The sequence below is a fragment of the Lactuca saligna genome, chromosome 5 (assembly GCF_052625555.1).
Source record: "Lactuca saligna cultivar CGN05327 chromosome 5, ASM5262555v1, whole genome shotgun sequence".
NCBI lineage: Eukaryota > Viridiplantae > Streptophyta > Magnoliopsida > Asterales > Asteraceae > Lactuca > Lactuca saligna.
Genome location: NC_136421.1, coordinates 305735689 through 305754380, shown reverse-complemented (window position 1 = coordinate 305754380; position 18692 = coordinate 305735689). Strand labels below are relative to the sequence as shown.

General features: G+C 34.7%; 2 protein-coding genes across 2 annotated transcripts; one reads left to right on the top strand and one right to left on the bottom strand.

Annotated features, from left to right (window-relative positions):
• Positions 1 to 4116: 4116 nt before the first annotated feature.
• On the bottom strand, positions 4117 to 8287 carry LOC145048480 (Peptidase C13 family). Its single transcript, XM_078996980.1, has 12 exons — positions 8188 to 8287; positions 7553 to 7740; positions 7139 to 7180; positions 6894 to 7038; positions 6564 to 6793; positions 6423 to 6480; positions 6264 to 6341; positions 6070 to 6158; positions 5904 to 5985; positions 5337 to 5495; positions 4924 to 5109; positions 4117 to 4400 (listed from the first exon to the last, which is right to left on the bottom strand). Exons 2-11 carry the CDS (start codon positions 7726 to 7728, stop codon positions 4936 to 4938), a joined length of 1233 nt encoding a protein of 410 aa, XP_078853106.1. The 5' UTR covers positions 7729 to 7740; positions 8188 to 8287; the 3' UTR covers positions 4117 to 4400; positions 4924 to 4935.
• Positions 8288 to 12245: 3958 nt separating this feature from the next.
• On the top strand, positions 12246 to 13807 carry LOC145048478 (large ribosomal subunit protein uL13w). The gene is made up of 4 exons (XM_078996979.1): positions 12246 to 12595; positions 13066 to 13182; positions 13327 to 13414; positions 13511 to 13807. Exons 1-4 carry the CDS (start codon positions 12324 to 12326, stop codon positions 13652 to 13654), a joined length of 621 nt encoding a protein of 206 aa, XP_078853105.1. The 5' UTR covers positions 12246 to 12323; the 3' UTR covers positions 13655 to 13807.
• Positions 13808 to 18692: the final 4885 nt, after the last annotated feature.

The following is an 18692-nucleotide window of genomic DNA, read 5'->3' as shown; positions in this document are numbered from 1 at the left end:
TGTCTCGCTACAACACCATTAATCTAGATTGGTTTCCACCTGAAGTTGTAACATATCGCGAATGAAAAATGAGCATACATGCTTAACGTATATTTTTAATAAAATCTTGCTTATTCTCAACACTTCTCCAATGTGGAAACAATTTTTTCCGCTTTGTCTAAAAGTTAAAGAAGATCTTTTAATATTTTATTTAGTTAGTTGTTTATATTTTTTTGGCAGGTTAGTGGTAAAAAATAATAGATCATCTGCATTTTCCCTGCATCAATATCACGTCAGGTAGTGTTCCTGATTTTTTTTCCTATACTTTTACTTTCTACATCTTATATTACTGTACATAATGCTTTGATAGCTCGCCTGCATTTACACAATTAGAAGGTCTAACTGAGGGTTTATTGGATCCGTATGTTCCTCGGTGGATGTTTGTTGTGAACGAGCTGAAGATGTTGACTCAGAAGACACGGGGAGATAAACTTGCATCAAACAAGTTCCAAGATGGGCTTTTCAACTGAATTTTCCCGTATCATTCAGTTTGATTATCAACCATAGGCTTAAAAAATCATTCAAATTTTTTTTTTTTTTATCAAATGTAGGCTTCAAAATCTTTCCTTATGACTAAATTTATTTTTTTGTGTTTTTATTTTCCATTTTTATAGTATATCAAGTATGACAATCGTTATGCCACCAAATGGAAGTGATGCCATAGAGTATAGACCCTTTTTCTTACCTTTTATGCAAAAGGTAATGTCTTTAAGCCATGTTTCTTCATTTTTTTCTCCATCAGTTGTTATCACAAATAATATTTGAACAAATATTTGATAAAGAAAAGATGCAAAATTTGAAGGAAAAGTACATGTCGTATGTATATAGTAAATTTGTTACAAATCAATATCTACTTAGAAAGTTGGAATGTAATAGTCGAGTTTAAAAGTAAGAATGAGGGAACGTCATCTTAATTCTTACATAAAAGTGTATCCTCGAATAAAAGTGGATGCAATGATCTTTTATACATTTATCTACTTTAAACATACTAAATTGCCTTTTCTTAACATTAGGTTAATATGTTTTGATTTTCATAGCCTTCTTAAGTTTTTTCCTTGTGATAATGTGTGGACTTCAACGCAAGAAATGGAGTCATGGGCTAGGTACTTTTGCTACCAGTTTTTGTTTAGCTTCTATTTTAACCTTTTTCCATGTTATATTCTCAAATTAATGTGTAGAATGTTTGCAATTTTAGGACTATATTGCCCCTGCACACCTTTTATATTAATAAAATTAATTTTTTTTCATCTTTAGGACCGTATTGGCCCTGCACATTATTATTATATTAATAAAATCCAATATTATTAATGAAATTCAGTTTTTACAGTTTTAAGTTAATGTAGGTAATAATCAGATTTAGACAGACTTATGTTTGAATCCAAAAAATTCAAAGTTTATTATTCTATTTTTTTTTCTCCATTGTTGTAGCTTGACTTCATGAAGATGCCATTTCATGGTAACAGGATTTGTATGCAGTTTATACAGGCTATTTACTATTAATGTGACCTTGTATCATCCAATGCTATTAATGTGACATTGTATCAATCAAAACATATAAGAAACTGTCAAGTACTTTGCAGTCCTCACACTCCAGGGTCATGAACAATTATGCTTCCGGCTCTCAACCGTTGCAGCCAGTTTAGTCATCATAGCACGTCTAGCAATCAACCGGTCTACCCGACTGCATAGAAGGTAATAACATAGAATGTGGTCCACGAAATGCATTTTTATGCAGTCCAATTTTTTGAAGGGTATATTGGTCATTTTCTTATATGTTTTCTAATTCTCCTTCATTTATAGATTCCATTGGGTTTGAAGCTACAAGGGAGACCCGATAAAGGTCAAAGAGGAGGAATTAGAGCAGTACCCACGAGAGGCAGCTTTTGGGCTGGTGCTGCCTTTAGACTAAATTTGGTTAAATTAAATTTGTACCTAAGTGTTTTAAAAAGAGAATACATCTCAGTTTGCTTTTACTTTACTTCATTTTTTAAGCATCATACTTTCATAGTCAACCAATTATAGCATCATACTTCCATGACAAACGACTTATAAACGATGACACCATCTTTAACGTAATGTCTTCCTTCGATTTTCTTTGACATAAGTATCAAATCCAACCCCCGCGAAGCGGGGGCTTCTTATCCAGTTTCAATTATAGAAATCAGGTTACGATACATTTGGAGGGAATAAGTAATTGCTTTGTGAGGTACACCACAATAAATGAGGTAATATTAGGTTTTTTTTTCCCTCTGTCGCTGCATTTGTAATGATGGGTTTTTTTGTTTTTTTTTTTTTTGTCAAACTTTATTCATTCTATGATCAATATTAAACAGGAAACCTTGTTGTTGTTTGTTGCTTTTTTTTTTTGTGCTGCTTGTTGGTGTTTTTACTGCTTGGTGTTATAGTTGCTTGTGTTTGCCGAACGATTTTTTTTTTTTTAATTTAAAAGTGGGAGATGCTTTTTTTTAATAGTTGTATATTTAAAAGATATAAGTTTTTATAATTGTTTTGGTTTTATATCTAATATCTATAGAATATACTATGTAATTCATATTTATACCGTTTTTATTTTTTACTTATGATATAATTTATCTATTTTATAAACTAAGAAGTTTAAAATTCAAGAAATTGGGTACCTGTAACCGGTCTTGGTGGTTCCAAGAGCAGTTCCAGATTTCTAGAAATTGGTGTAAGCTGTTACTGTTCCAGTACCAATAATATAAGAACTGTCGGTTCTTGTTCTAACAAAAATAGTCGGGTAGATTGCATATTTAGCCTTACATTTAACAAAGTTTTAAATGATCAATAAATTAACACATATGCAAATAGTCAAGCATTGTAGATTTTTCATTTTCAAAGTAATTAGCAAAGTTTTCGATTTGACATTATACATGGTGAATAGATCCCAATGAATTGCAATACCATTACCGAGATTTTTCATGTATGGTTGCTCGAAAGTCCTGTCCTCTTCAAAAGCCATTAAATCCTCCTCTTTCTTTTCTCCATCATATATGCATGCTCCTTTTGTCACATGATGTTCCTTTGCATTGTTCCCCTATCTCTCAAAGATTTATGCTTCCTTTCAAACATTGTTGTCTTAGCTAAAAGTCTTTCATACTGCTTTCCATAATCATCTAGGCAATTTGAAACATTTTCATTAGATTATGGTTTATTGACAATAAACGGCATATCAGATGATTGGTTTGTTGAGACCAGCGTTGGAGTTGTAGTCATATCTTGAATATCATTCAACTTATCCATTGATGCAAGTTGCTAGCTAGGTTTTAGGCATTCATGATTCTTCGACAGGCTTCCAAATATAAATATACTTTGGAGGTTATATATGTGGATTGTGTCACCCTCTTTCATAAAAATGACCACATACATGTTCATCCTATATCTGTAGGTTATTAGATCATTTGAGTGAAGTGTTGAATTTGGAATATGTTTAGGTAAATGTCTCATGGTGTTGGCACAGAAGAGTCATATGGCTTAATTACTTATATCTTTAAGTTTCATGAACATAGCTAGAACCTTTAGAATGCCCTTTGTCCCATCATAAGGTACGATATTGACAGGAACATATGCCTCTTAATTCATAATAGTAAGCATATAGTGATTGTTTCACATATGAAGGGTGAGCTTGCTTTTCTACATATAAAAATCAATGATTTCACATAACTTGCTAATCCATCAAATTCTCGTTAATATCGATCCTCACAAAGATGATGTTTTCTGAGTTTCTCGGAGAATAGATACAAATACACGCACACAAGTGATATCACCTGTAAATATGCAATAGTTCCAAGAGAGGAATATTGTATGTGGCAGAAATCTTTGAGATGGTTACTTGGTAGGTGGTGATGAGATAAGACTTGGGTTGTGACAAACTCACTTATGTTGATGTAGATTGTGAATACCTACCTACCTACATGCTTGAACAATGAACAACCAAAAAGAAAAGAATGTCCAAAACAAAACTAGATATGTGAGAAGATTTTATATCATGTAGAGTTATAGATGATCCTTTCTATATATAAAAATAAAACAGATTATATGATTAACACTACAAAGATATGCACTAAAGCTTCTTGAGTAGATTACGTTAAATTGATTCGTATTAGAAATCGTATATTCTAGTACCATAGGAAATTTGTAACCCCAAAAGTTTCATTACTCTGACTAGATAGAAAATAAGCTCACCATAGTTACAAAAATAAATTGTGTGATTAGGAATCCAACCATGTGATGTAAAAAGATCCACCCAAGGCCATTTACTTGAGAGTTGCATATATAGATAACCGGATGCTCTTAGGTCTCAATTTTTCTCATTAACATGTTTTGTTTTTGCAACCCAACACCTGTCATTTAAATTGAAACTTGAATCAGAAAAGGGCATAATAATGATATGTTTAAAATGTGCACAACGTTTCACATTTTTCCCATTTATGCAACAACAAATTGTTTTTTTTTTTTTTTTTAATATACGATATAGGCATAATGTCTCACTTTTTTTTTTTTTTTTATATACGATATGTGCATAATGTTTCAAATTTATATTTTCATTGTTGTTCAAATAAGCATCTAAATAGTACCATGTAATAATTGTTCCTGTTACTACTTGCATATTTTGGCATATAAAATAGGAAAATTTTGAAACTAATTATCCATAAATATGCAACGATTTTTCATTTTAAGACTAAAAAACATATGCAAAATATTTAGCCTGTTGAAAAGTGAAACAGTGTTGCATTAAGAACAGAGTCGCATTTTACATTAAAGGATATTTGATTTTAAACTTTTGAAATACGACACTTTTTCTAGGGCACAAGACAAGGAAAAATGTGAGGTGAAGTGATGAAAATGAGGATTTTTATTTCTGACCTTTATATCTATCTATGATGATGATGATGATGATTGCCAGGTGGAAAGTGCCACAAGGGTCAACAATCCAAGCAAACCATAATTGACAATGGTGTCAACATTTTTGATAGTTTGAAGCTTGTCAACCATCATATCCCATAATTCTGCATGAGGACAACTTCCATTTCCATGTTTCACTTTCACCCCCTGCACCATCATACACTTATCACTCCTTCCTTCATTGGATAACATTTACATAACAGGAAAGAAGGAACACAAACTTAACATCAATATAAGCGAGTTTTTGCTTGGATGGAATGGAATCAGGAATAGTAATTACATTCCATGCTCATGTAGGAATGGAATAAATTTCATACGTTATTTAGTTATAACTAGCTTAGATCTATTCGTAAAGTGGAAATAAAGATCCTTACATTTGTCTCCAGATGATCAACTTGTTTCTCAGAGTCTGAAGTAGTAGTTGTTATTCTTGGAGCTGGATCTGATGACACATCAGATTTGGGCTTACCTCTGTAAGCAGAACCAGTGTGGATTGCTTTCATCACTGAACCAAAGAAATTTGTCACGGGTACCTGAACAACAAACACACACAACTCAAACTCAATAAAATAAAAACCACCAAATATCATTTTGCAAAAATAATAAGTGCTATCAATTTTTGGGGAATTTGATTCTTGGGTTCTAGGAGTTTGAAGAAAGAGATGAACCAGATGGAGAATATGAGGGCAAAACGGTCAACTTAATGGTTCTATAGTTAGACACCCTAGGGACAAAATGTATCATGAAAAGTAGTTTAAGGACGAAAAAAGACAACCGATGAAAGTGATACAACATATCCATAGAAACCAATACACCACAGCTACAGGGACTATTGTAATTTAGGAAAGAAACAGTGGTATGATTGTATGAATGCTAGACCTTAAAAAACACAGAAATTCCCTTTTTAGGAATTGTGAGATGTGATGAAAAATGGCATATACCTTCTCCAATTCTTGTTGGTATAAATCTGTTCGATAATATGCAGTTGACAGCAGTAAATTTGGATTAAAAGAGCCAAACAGACTGCAAAACAACAAAGAAAAATGAAGTAAAATAGGCCGAGAAAACTTTAACAGATTTTTCAAAATGCAACATGTTTTTTTATACCTGATTAATGATGCATTGTCATACATGTTGAGCCTCTCAAAGAAAGCTAAAGTATAAAATGTGAATCGATCCACAACAGAGACACCAACCTATATGTATCACACAGGATTAACAATAGAAGTTAAAAATCATGGAGTATTTCTGTATATCAAATTACAAAATTTTCAACTTCATAGAATCCGGATATCACTCACATCAGAATCTAAGTGATGTGAATACGAGTTTTCCCCTTTCATGCTACTCCCAATAGCCAAAACACCAGGTGAATGGAGCTGAAAACAAAGAAAAGAATAAAGTTATGTTTCCATTTATTTCCATGTTTAATACTTTAGGTGAATAAAAGGGACCCATACCTGGGAAAAGAGGGTAGCAGCTTGACATGTATCTACCATAATCAACAGTTCCTTGAACCTAAAAAACATGAACACATAAAGTCACCAATCTACAACCAATGACAAAAGAGATAACATAACATTCAAATGGGTACTTCTGACCTACGCTTTTCTTTCATTTGTTTGACTGCATCAGCCAAATCATGACTCTGAAGTTCATCAGAGTCTTGAAATTTCAGAAACTCATCTCCTCCATGTCCAGTCATATATAACAGTATATGGCTTCCTTCATCACTCAAAAGACGTTTGGATCTTGGAACAGCATTTTCATGGCGACCTGTTAAAACTCTCAAAAAGTTCTCAACTGTCACTTCATAACCTCGATAGTCTACCTGACATAGCAGTGTACTAAAATCAGCACATCTTCTCTAAAAAAAAAACAGCTATGTAAATAACAAAAAGTATGTAAACTAATTGGACACAAAAGTTGACCTCAACATTATCTCCATACAAGTTAAGCCTATGATTTTCATTGTTGAAAACTTGTGCAGGGTATTTGTTTCGGGAATTGCAAGCCATGTCATCTGCTAACATAAGAATGATCCTCTCATCAGGTATCCCTAGTCGTTTCACAGTCCTATACAAGAAGATTAAGAGAAAGAATGACAGAGAAATGTCAACAGGGTGTGAATTATAAAGTTAACACAAATATAAGATTATGATGAAACACCATATACCTATACAAGGATAAAGTGTTTGCCATATGCCGATAATTAAACCTGAAAGATAATCACACTTTGTTAATTCAAAAAGGTCAAGAGTGCTACAAAGGAACCTTCCTATCAGATATTATAAACAGGAAGAGTGGAAGACCAAACTAAACTATACAGTGTTTTGTGATGGTCATCAATGGGAAAAGAGATAATTTTCTGTTGAAATCCAAAAAGGAACCTTATATCAAATTCCATAAAATCTGCTGTCCTGGAACTCCTAAGTTTATTAATTTCAATTTTCAAGCATGTTCTTAGATTACTGTAGCAATGAGGACAAAAAAGGAAAACTTGAAACTTAATCTGTCTCAAACCATGACCTAACCATGTAATCGAGTAATCGAAATGACTGAAGAATCAAAAAACAAAAAGGAAAAATACCAGAAGCGTGAGGTGCAGACCAAGACTGCCCAGTTGTTGGTGTGCACTGAAGAAGAAGAAGAAGTCGAGGAAGCAGCATGTGAGAAATTCACACATGAACATGAAAGTGATATCATAATCGCTGTTATTGTTAATATGAATCTGCTGAAAAAGTTGTTTCTCTTTTGATTCGTCATCTTCTTCAAGATCTGTTGTTTTCAAAATCATTAGTTCATGTGAGACGTGGCATATTACATCTACTGCCTATTGATTTCAGCATATCATCAGCAATTTTCAGTAGAGCATCTGTCCACTTCGATTTGAAAAGAGAATTAAGCAATTAACACCCATTTTCAGAAATCAATAAATCTTTGTAATTTTTAAATGGTGTTGGAGAAGACAGATTAATCACAGAGTAAAAAAGCAAATGGTGCCAGAGAAGACAGATTATAACCGAAACAGTTTTTACAGCATTGATTTAAACAATTTTCACACTAACAGATATTTCACAAACCCTAAACCGATTTTCACAATATCCGAGAAGACCAAATGGAAATCGCGAATCGGTACTGGAAAAAAGGAGTGGACCAACTACAAATCGCGAAGCAATACCGGAAAAGGAGAATGACGACCAACTAGAAAGCAAGAATCAGTACCGGAGAGCAAGATGTGCGCCAGGGAACGAGAGGTGCGCCGGAGATGCGAGGGAGTGCCGGAGAAGAGCTATTTTTTATGATTTTTTAGACAAAATTTCACAAATGTTCCTTTTTTTTTTTTTTTTTTTTTTTTTTTTTTTTTCAAAATTTCCCTTATTATTATTATTATTATTATTATTATGATTTGCATACTTAGTCAATTTGGAGCAAACATTGTATGCAAATGATCCTTGTGACTAACACCGTTAACGGTCAACGGTCAACGAGCTTTGTGTCGTGGTGAGTCATTGGGCGTATCGTGTCCAAGTCCAGACAAAACAATTGTGATGCAACACGCCACCATGTTGTGGGCCTTCTTTGGCCACGTCGTGCCTTATGACTAACACCGTTAACGGTCAACAGAAATCAACGGTCAACGAGCATTGTGTCGTGGTGAGTCCTTGGTCGTATCGTGGCCAAGTCCAGACAAAACAATCGTGATGCAACACGCCACCATGTCGTGGGCCTTCCTTGGCCACGCCGTGGTTTCAATCAGAATGTCATTTCTTCATTAACACCATGTTCCCGAGTTCAACTTAACGAGATAAAGGAAAAGAAATGAGTGGAAATGATAAGAAAATAAAATAGATTGGTGTTTTCGAGTTTCATTAAAGGATAGAAGTGAAATGAAGTGGAAAGAATTTGAATTATCACTTTCTCTCCTAACTTTCCTTCTTATTTGGGAGTATTTGGAAAGAAATAACAAAATGATTCAATTTCCTTCCACTTTTCTCCAACTCGGAAACACGAAAGAAAATTGTGTTTTGCTTTCTTTTCCCTTATTTTCTCTCGCGCCTTTCTTTTCTCTTTTCTTCTTTCTTTTGTTAAACTCATATTTGGTAGGGGTGAGCAAAACCGAACCCGGAAACCGAAAAACCGAAAAAAACCGACAAAACCGAAACCAAAAAACCGAAATCGAAGCATAAACCAACGGTTTGGGTTTAGAATTTTCAAAAACCGAAAGTTTCGGGTTGGGTTCGGTTATAAACACAAGCTGAAGCATTGCTCCACTGGTTAACGCGTTCGGCAATTGTTTGAAACGTCGCAGGTTCGAATCTTTCTAGTGTTGTTTTTCTCGATTTATTTTGGCAATGAGTTAAGTTCATCCCACATCGCCCCAATTACTAAACTCGGCCAATATTCTCTTCTATATAAGCTTTCCACCCTCTTTCTTTCTATTATCTTATTGAGTCCCACATCGCTTGTGATATCTAAATATCACTTGGCCTCTCCATTATATAGTTTATGGTTGAGTTGGGATTTAGAAATAAGTTTGAGATTTGGTTTAAATTATAAAACCAAAACCGAACCATGAAACCGAAGTTTAAAACCGAAAACCGATAAACCGAACCCATTGGTTTGGGTCTCGGTTTGGGTTTGAATTTTTAGAAACCGATCATTTTCGGTTTGGGTTCGGTTTTAGGTCAAAACCGACCCAAACCGACCCATGCACAACCTATTATTTGGTTCTTCTTATTGACTTACAAGTGTCCAACTTTATCCAATTAGACACAACCATAAAACACGATCTAAAATCCTAAGTCCATTAAGTTTTCTAATGGGCAAGTCCCTGTGTATTAACTCAAGTTAACCACAAGCATGGACCTTTCTCACTTAACATGAATGCAAATGCCAGAACAAACTTTGGACTTCCTCAACTCCTAGAACATCCATAAAATTGACCAAAACCAACCAAAATGAGCATAATCTTGAATCTAAAAGAACAAAGGTCAATGTATAAACTTTATACCTCAAATGACTTAGAATTTCGAAAAAGACAATGGATTTAAGATAACTTTATGCTTCCCTGCACCAAGATGGAGTAAATTCTTCCGAAAGCTTCACAAAAATCATGATGACAATATCAAAACCAAGGGAAAAAGCTTATTCATCAAATATGAGGTTAGGGTTTCGAGTTGGGAGGGTGGAGGCTGGAGGAAATGAATTAACCCAAGAGTTAATGCCTTTAAATATGGAAAAAAACCCTAAAGTCTTAGGCTTGGGTTGCAACAACAACCACGATGTGGTCACCATCTCGCCACGTCGTGGTGACCAACTAGGCGCGTTCTTCATTTAAGTGGCATGACCACGTTGCGACCATCAACCTACCACACCGTGTCAAAAGGTTTTTCCCCAAAACCTTATCTTTGGTATCCTTAAGTCTCCAACTGATCAAAACAGGAAAAGGGACGTTAAGTGTTATAAGTTAAACACCGATGATTAAAGTCAATTTTGCATTTAATTGTTGTCCGAATACATTTTTAAGGATTTTTATGTGATTACGCAATGTAATGTATAATGGCAAAATTGACTGAGCACATTGTTCTAACTTTGATTTTTATGATTCTCATCTTTAATTAAGATGACCTTGTTGTTTGCTATTTTGATTATATGTAAATTGTTAAAATTTGTTAGTTATTGTGTTCGAAATGTATCATTTTAATTACTCGATAATACAATGGAAATTTACAAACGTTGTTCATTAATATGTTTTCAAAGTCTTGTTACTTTAAACAAAAATCAATTATTTTTAGCAGCATGGAGATTTTAAAAAACAAGTAATATTCTTCTTGTAGGCTATAAAAGTTTTGTAAACTTCTTATTCTGCAGATGTGGTCCACACACTAAAAACCTTTTACCCTTTAAAAACAAAAAGAACCCTAGCATGACAAGTTTGTATTAATTAAATTGATACTTTGAGAAAACTTGGATAAAAAAAGGTATTGACTTGGGTTCTAAACTTTGTCTTATATGTATTTTCGAAATTGAGACCAATCAACATGGCTTGATCATTTGTGATAGAGCTAAAAACGTGTGAGATAAAGTAATTATATCGTGAGATATGATACAATTTTAGATTACTATGGCGGAGGAAAGATTGTTAGTGGCGGATCATATTAAAGACAATCATGAAGTTAATCAATGCTTTGATGTGGTAATTTTTGTTTATACGTTGGGCACTTGGAGGTTTCAGAACCACATTCTTTTTTATTTCAACAAAAACTGTGAAAATATACTATTTTTCATAACATGGTAATGGTTTTTTTTTTTTTTTTTTTTTTTTTTTTTTTTTTTTTTTTTTCTCGAGACATGCAGTTGATTTAAAAAAGAAAGAATAATTTATTTTAATTAGATTTGCTACAAATCCGTCATTAGCTTTAAATACGAGTTAATTATTGTATTACTTCCCCTAACAACTTGCTAGGATTTTTCTAATACTAATACAATTGCCGTTTAAAAAACTGTCACATGTTTTCAATTCTTGGATGGTCAACTAGACACCTTTAAGGATGATTTCCCGATCCACATGGTTACATGATGTGTGGCCCGAGATTTTCCTGAATCAATAAAATTGACATACATACGATTTATTCTTGTCATTCATAAAAAAATATATTTAAACACACTCAGAAACTCTCTGAGTAATACTTTATATTTATTGAGGATTTATGCTTGATGATTACAAATGCAAACAACATCAACTTCACATATTTATACGTCCTAAAAATTTGTCACTATTATAATAAGAAGCAATATACGAATTATAGAAGGTTTTGAGTTTCTAAAATGTTCTAAACATAACAACTTTTGTAAGCTTCTATAAAATATAGAAATTTTTTAAATTTTATAGTATGTTAGAGAACTCTATAACACTATAACTTGTATTTTGTCTCATCATTTGCTATAACATTGTTTAAAATAAGATTGTTAATACATATACATACATTCTTATTGCTTAAAGAACTCTAAATGACTTAGACTTAAAAGACACTTTTTGTTTTTCAAATCTTATTAAGTTATATCAAGATTAATTCTAAAACAAAGTTCAAAGGATCTCAAAATTGTTTTTTATCATATAATAACCAAAAAGAAATCGAACCAACATATTCCATTTCTATAGCATATACATGTCGTTTACAATTTGGCCCAATAAGCGAGTATCTGGGCTTACAGCCCAGCCCTACATCAGCAAATAGTTACCCTGTCAGCCTGTCTTTTAAACCCTACAACCCTAATCTTATATACTTCTATTAGCGATCGAGAGAGAGAAAGAGAGGCGAGAGAGAGGGAGAAGTAAACCCATAGCTGCTGCAACAATGGTTTCCGGATCAGGTATTTGCGCAAAGGAGGTAGTGGTGGACGCCCGCCACCATATGCTCGGCCGATTGTCGTCTATTTTGGCAAAGGAGCTTCTCAATGGCCAGCGAGTCACCGTCGTGCGCACTGAAGAGATCTGCCTCTCCGGTGGTCTCGTTCGTCAGAAAATGAAGTACCTTCGTTTTCTCCGTAAGCGTATGAACACCAAGCCTTCTCACGGTCCCATTCACTTCCGTGCTCCTTCGAAGATCCTGTGGCGTACCATCCGAGGGTAAACCCCAATTTTATGCACCAACACAGTCACACACAGTCGTACCCATCACTTTTTGTTGCTAATATTCGTAGACATTTGCACTTGCTGAATAGCTCTAGCGATTTTTTTTACATGCACAATCACACTACAATCCTTCGTTTCATGTCTAAATAGAAGAAAATCATGCTCAAATTAGCTATGTATTGAAGTTTTCGTTCGTTATAGGAGTTGGGTACAACAAGAATCTGACTTCTTATGTATCCTGACATGCACTCTATCAAATTTGAAATTATTCATTAATATTTGGTAATTTGATGCCTCATACAGTAAGAGGTAGAAGTATCAATTCATATATTTATATCTGAGATGATTTATGTTAATATAGCAACTCTACTGTTCAACTTTGTGTATTTAAAACTGTAATATTGAAATGGTGTTTGTTTGTGTGACTTTGAATGTTTAAAAATGTATGTTTTTTTTGTTTACAGTATGATTCCACACAAGACCAAGCGTGGAGCTGCTGCACTTGCAAGGTTGAAGGTTTATGAAGGAGTCCCAACTCCTTACAACAGGAAGAAGAGGATGGTTATCCCTGATGCCCTCAAGTGAGTTTCTTTTTGATGTTATATGAACTGGATTTGAAACGAAGATTTATATTACCATATAAGCTAATTTGCATTAGGTGTCTGAGAAGCTTATCTGTTCATCCTTTGAGGTTATATTTTATTGATCTATTAAAACAATTGTAGGGTTTTGAGGTTAACTGCTGGACACAAGTACTGCTTGCTTGGCAGGCTTTCATCCGAAGTTGGATGGAATCATTATGAGACAATCAAGGTAAGATATTTTTTTTGTTTTGCATTCAGTGTGTTTTCATTATTGTAACACTTTTCTATAAGCAATGGAAACTGAATATGTAATATATACTTGCAGGATCTTGAGAAGAAGAGGAAAGAGAAGGCTCAAGTGGTGTATGAAAGGAAGAAGCAGCTTAACAAACTGCGAGCCAAGGCTGAGAAGGTTGCACAGGAAAAACTTGGTTCCCAACTTGAAATCCTTGCTCCTGTTACCTATTAAACCTTTTAAATTTAGTTTCTTGATAGAGATTTTGTTTTTATTTTTCTTATTTTTCATTTTGGCAATACACTTGTCTTGATTTTGTGTTTTATTTTTTTGTTGTGCCAACGTTTGATGCTATATTACTTTGATAAAAGCTTACTTTTTTCAAAATGCTCTTAAATATATTATCAGAAAAATTTATATTAAAGTAATATATGTTCAAGAAAGTATCGACAACATAAGTGGTCCCTGTGTCTTACAAAAATTATAGGTTTAGTCATGTAACTTTTTTTAGTGGTTAGTTCTGTTTTTTTACACTCATTTTTTTTCATTATATAACTAAAAAGTACAAAATTCAATTGAACAATTACTAAGTTGATAATGTTTTGTGTATGGAGAAGAGAATTAGAGCCCAATTGATTATCTACGTATAACAAAGGGTGAACAGTTTTCGTCACCTGAGTCTTAAAGTAATAACTGAGTTACTGATGAAATGATCGGTTCTGTGTTAAACAAATCGATAACCACACTAAAAGGAGCACAAAACCAGTGTTAAACAAATTGAGAGCTATATGTAAAATTGTGTACACAAAACCAGTGTTAACCAAATTGAGAGCTATATGCAAAATTGTGATTAAATATTTGAATTTGTATCTCCACATCAAAACCAAAAAGGGGAAACAAGTGAAATCGAATAACATTCAAAACTTTCCCAATCGAGGATCAAGAAAGGAGATTAGCAGTGAGGAAGGGCACGACACCAGTGGTTCGAACAATCTGTTCACATATGATCTTTACGTGTGTTGGAAATCGTTTTCAAAGGCTTCTTGATCATGAGAGGGGTTGACATTATTAACTTTGCTTTCTATTCCTATGTTTGATTTGTATTTGAGAGAAAGAGTTGATTTGTATTGGAGAGAAAGAGAGGGCTTTACATTATTAATTTATCTCAGGCTTTCTCTAAGACTTTGAAAGCAACCCTTTCCAAGGTGACTGCTCATCTTGGATCCATTGAAATGTGGGTTACATTGTTAATTTTTTCTAGGTGTACTCTTCAGGTATTCAGACCTAAGAATAGGCAAGAAAGTAGGTGTGGGAACAGGAAGTCCTTGCAACATCGTAACATCCTAAGCACATTAGCTGCTTGGGGTATAAAAGACGATATAGCCAAGCTTGTTAAAAACTTGGTTGACTATGCAAGGCTGGAGCAATAAGTCAAAAAAGAAGAGTACATTCAGGAGGATAGAACACGGGGAGACACCAACATCAAACAATGTCTTTAGGGGTTGCTCCATATGGTGATGCTACCACGAAGGCATTTGAGGATATGCATCCACACAAGCCACCACCATCCATGCCGAGTATTCAGACCTAAGAATAGGCAAGAAAGTAGGTGTGGGAACAGGAAGTCCTTGCAACATCGTAACATCCTAAGCACATTAGCTGCTTGGGGTATAAAAGACGATATAGCCAAGCTTGTTAAAAACTTGGTTGACTATGCAAGGCTGGAGCAACAAGTCAAAAAAGAAGAGTACATTCAGGAGGATAGAACACGGGGAGACACCAACATCAAACAATGTCTTTAGGGGTTGCTCCATATGGTGATGCTACCACGAAGGCATTTGAGGATATGCATCCACACAAGCCACCACCATCCATGCCGAGTATCATGTGTTCAATACCTTCCCTTGTGGTTGATATTGACAATGTCCTTGGGGGAATTAAATCATTCCTTAAAAGAACCTCATATAGAAGAGATAGGTTGAGAGCTCAACATATTTTAGATGCTCTTTATGGAGAAGGTTCAACTATAGCAAAAGACCTCCTACGTGTTATTACATTCGTGGTTAATCTATGGCTAGGAGGAAGATTCCCTTCGAGTTTGGCAGAATTTGTTGCCTCTGTTCCTCTTTCACCGCTCTTAAAACCTAACAAGGGAATACGACCTATTGCAGTAGGCACTATATGGAGACGTTTGGTTTCCAAGCTGGCTATGAAAGTTGTTGGCAAAGAATGACCAAATATCTCAATGATTTTCAGTTCGGTGTCGGGGTGCCGGGTGGCGCTGAAACTGTATTACGTAGCGCTAACAGGGTGTTGAGTGAGCACCACAATGACTGGTCTCTTTGCATGCTTACCGTGGACTTCTCCAATGGCTTTAACCTTGTTGATAGATCTGCATTACTTCATGAGGTCAGATTGAGGTGCCCTTCTATATCATTGTGGGTAAAATTCCTATATGGTCAAGCAAAAATGTTATATCTAGGAGACACGTATATTTGGTCTACTACTGGAGTTCAGCAAGGAGACCCCTTGGGACCACTTCTCTTTTCCCTTGTATTGCACCCGCTCTTGCATAATATTAGAGACAACTGCAAGCTTCTTCTCCATGCTTGGTACCTTGATCATGACATACTTATTGGAGCTTCTGAGGAGGTGGGCCAAAGCGTTAGACATCATTATGGTTATTAGCCAAAAATTGGGTCTTCAATTGAATATCAAGAAAACCGAACTCTTTTAGCCCTTGTGTAATGGTAGGAAGCTGCGTAAGGGCTATTCCCAGTTGACATCGGGAGGCCACCATTGGGGGTGAAAGTTCTCATGGGAGCTGTTAGTAGAGATACTAGTTTCATTAGCAGTTTAACCATAAAGAGAGCTGAAAACGCTGTAAATTTGATGCGCCTTCTTCCACAATTGTCTGATCTGGAGAGTGAGCTCCTTCTACTTCGGTCTTGTATGGGTATTGCTAAACTTTTCTTTGGGCTGAGTACGTGCCAACCCGTTCACATGGAGGATGCGGCGTTGTTCTTCGATAATGGGTTGTGTGGGGCGATTATGGACATTGTGGTTTGTGGTGGCCATTTCTTTGGCGACATACAGTGACAACTTGCTTCCCTATCCATTTAGCTTGGTGGTTTGGGCTTATACTCGGTAGTAGAGGCTACCCATACGCTTTTGTTGCCTCAAGGGCCTAATCTTGGGTATTGCAAGACCACGTATTACGGGATAGCGACATTTATGGTATGTATTCTGATTATGCTTGTGCCTTAGCTTCTCTTCGTAACAAGTCTGTGGACATTGACCTTAGGAATTTTACTACTAAGGACACCGCCCCCTATATCCCATAATACATTGATGAGTGCCCTTTTTAGTAAAATTGTCCAAGATATGGAAGTGCATTTCCACATGACGACTCAGCAGAAAGCAGTTTTCCAATGTTTACGTGCATCACATGCTCAAGATTTCTTCTAGTTATCCCCATATACGGGCTTGGCCAATAGATGTCTCCCGTGGCGTATTGTACCATCCTTAAATATCGACTCATGATTCTAATATTCCCAGCTGACGAGATATGTCCCGTGTGCCACAAGGCATGTTTAGACTCTTTTGGAGAGCATGCAGTTTATGGCAAAGAACTCTCGGGGTTTAATTGCAGGCATGATATGGTTAAGGATAATTTGGTCGACATATTTAAGCGTGTCAGGGTTTTTGCCAAGAAAGTGACTCTTGTGAATTTCTTGACGGACCCAACAGAAAGAAAGTCAACTCTTATACCGGTTGACATTTTGATTTTTTGGATGGTTTGGAGGGAAACACGTATGTGTGGACCTTACAGGGGTATCTTCTCTCGTAGGCTTGAGGGCCGGGGGTTTCACGTTGGGATAGACCGCATTAAAAGTTGTTACATGCATGGTCACCAAACATGAGAAACCGTGTATGGAAAATCAACATGTGTTCATACCATTTGCATTTGATACATTTGGTTTTCTTGCATTGGATGCATTGGATCTTCTCAGTAGAGTACAATGGATAATGCATAACAATGTTATATCCCCTAGATTTATGAATGTAGTCTTCAAAAGAATTGGCTTTACCATACAAAAAGGCTTAACGGTGCAACTTATCGCTCGTTGGCCTTCTCATTTGTTGTACGATGATAACTAAGATGTATTAACTTTTTAATTTATACATGTAACCATCTATGAAAAAAAATCTTAATTAAAATAAGTAAAAACATTTATAAAACTAAGGTAAAGGGTAGGAATGTCATTTTGTATGGGGAAATCTAAAAAAAAGTCCCTACATTATGTCTCTATCGACAAAAAAACCATTTTTAGTTGCAATTTGACCATTGAAATCGACAAACACTTGTAAAACAACTATTGTACCTAGATAGTGCCGGTTAATAAGGTTAAAGTTTAAAAAACTTTGATGAAAATTTTCTTTTTTATATATACCGATTTATTTGAAGAAAACTTATATTTATTTATTAAATAACATTAAATAAAGATACTATCCACATCTCTTTTACTAAGAAACTCATATTTTTTGTTTTATTATAAAAACACTAATGATAATTCATATATAATTTTGGGATTTTTTTGTGATCTTTAAAAATATCATTACCTTAATCATAAAGATAAATACTATTCCTAAATAGAGCTTTATGATATATTTAGCCTAGAAACGCACTCCTTAGGACAAATAAACAAAAATCCTATTAATTGTATTTAACATATTTTTTTTATAACTATTATATATTATATTAGGGTTATTGTCATAAAAACCGCTCATATTTACATGAAATATGTGGTTATATCCTAAGTCTAAATTTGTATTCATTATCGCCACACATTTAGGTAAGTTTTGTCATTTTGAGCTTTTTATCAGGTTGTGAAGAGAAAGAACAGTACGGTGATTATGGTGGGTCAGAGATGAAAAATACAGAAGGTGGGTTAGAGATGGTGCTGACGGGTACTATTAGTATTTTGTGGTGAAGATAGTGTTGTTGGTGGCAAAGAATGGTGGTGATGACATAATGGTGATATGCAAACATGAAGGATTTCATGACAATGATTACCAACTAAGAGAGTGCAAAATATGATAAAAGGTTAAAATGAATTTTTTTGACAAATATGAAGTATTAATGAACATAAAAACGAACTTTTGTTGATTTGTCTTAAGAAGTGCGATTCTATGCCACTTAGTGTCTAATAGAGCTCTATTTAGGAATAACATCCTCTGATAAACATTTATTTTTTGAGGCGTCGTTCGA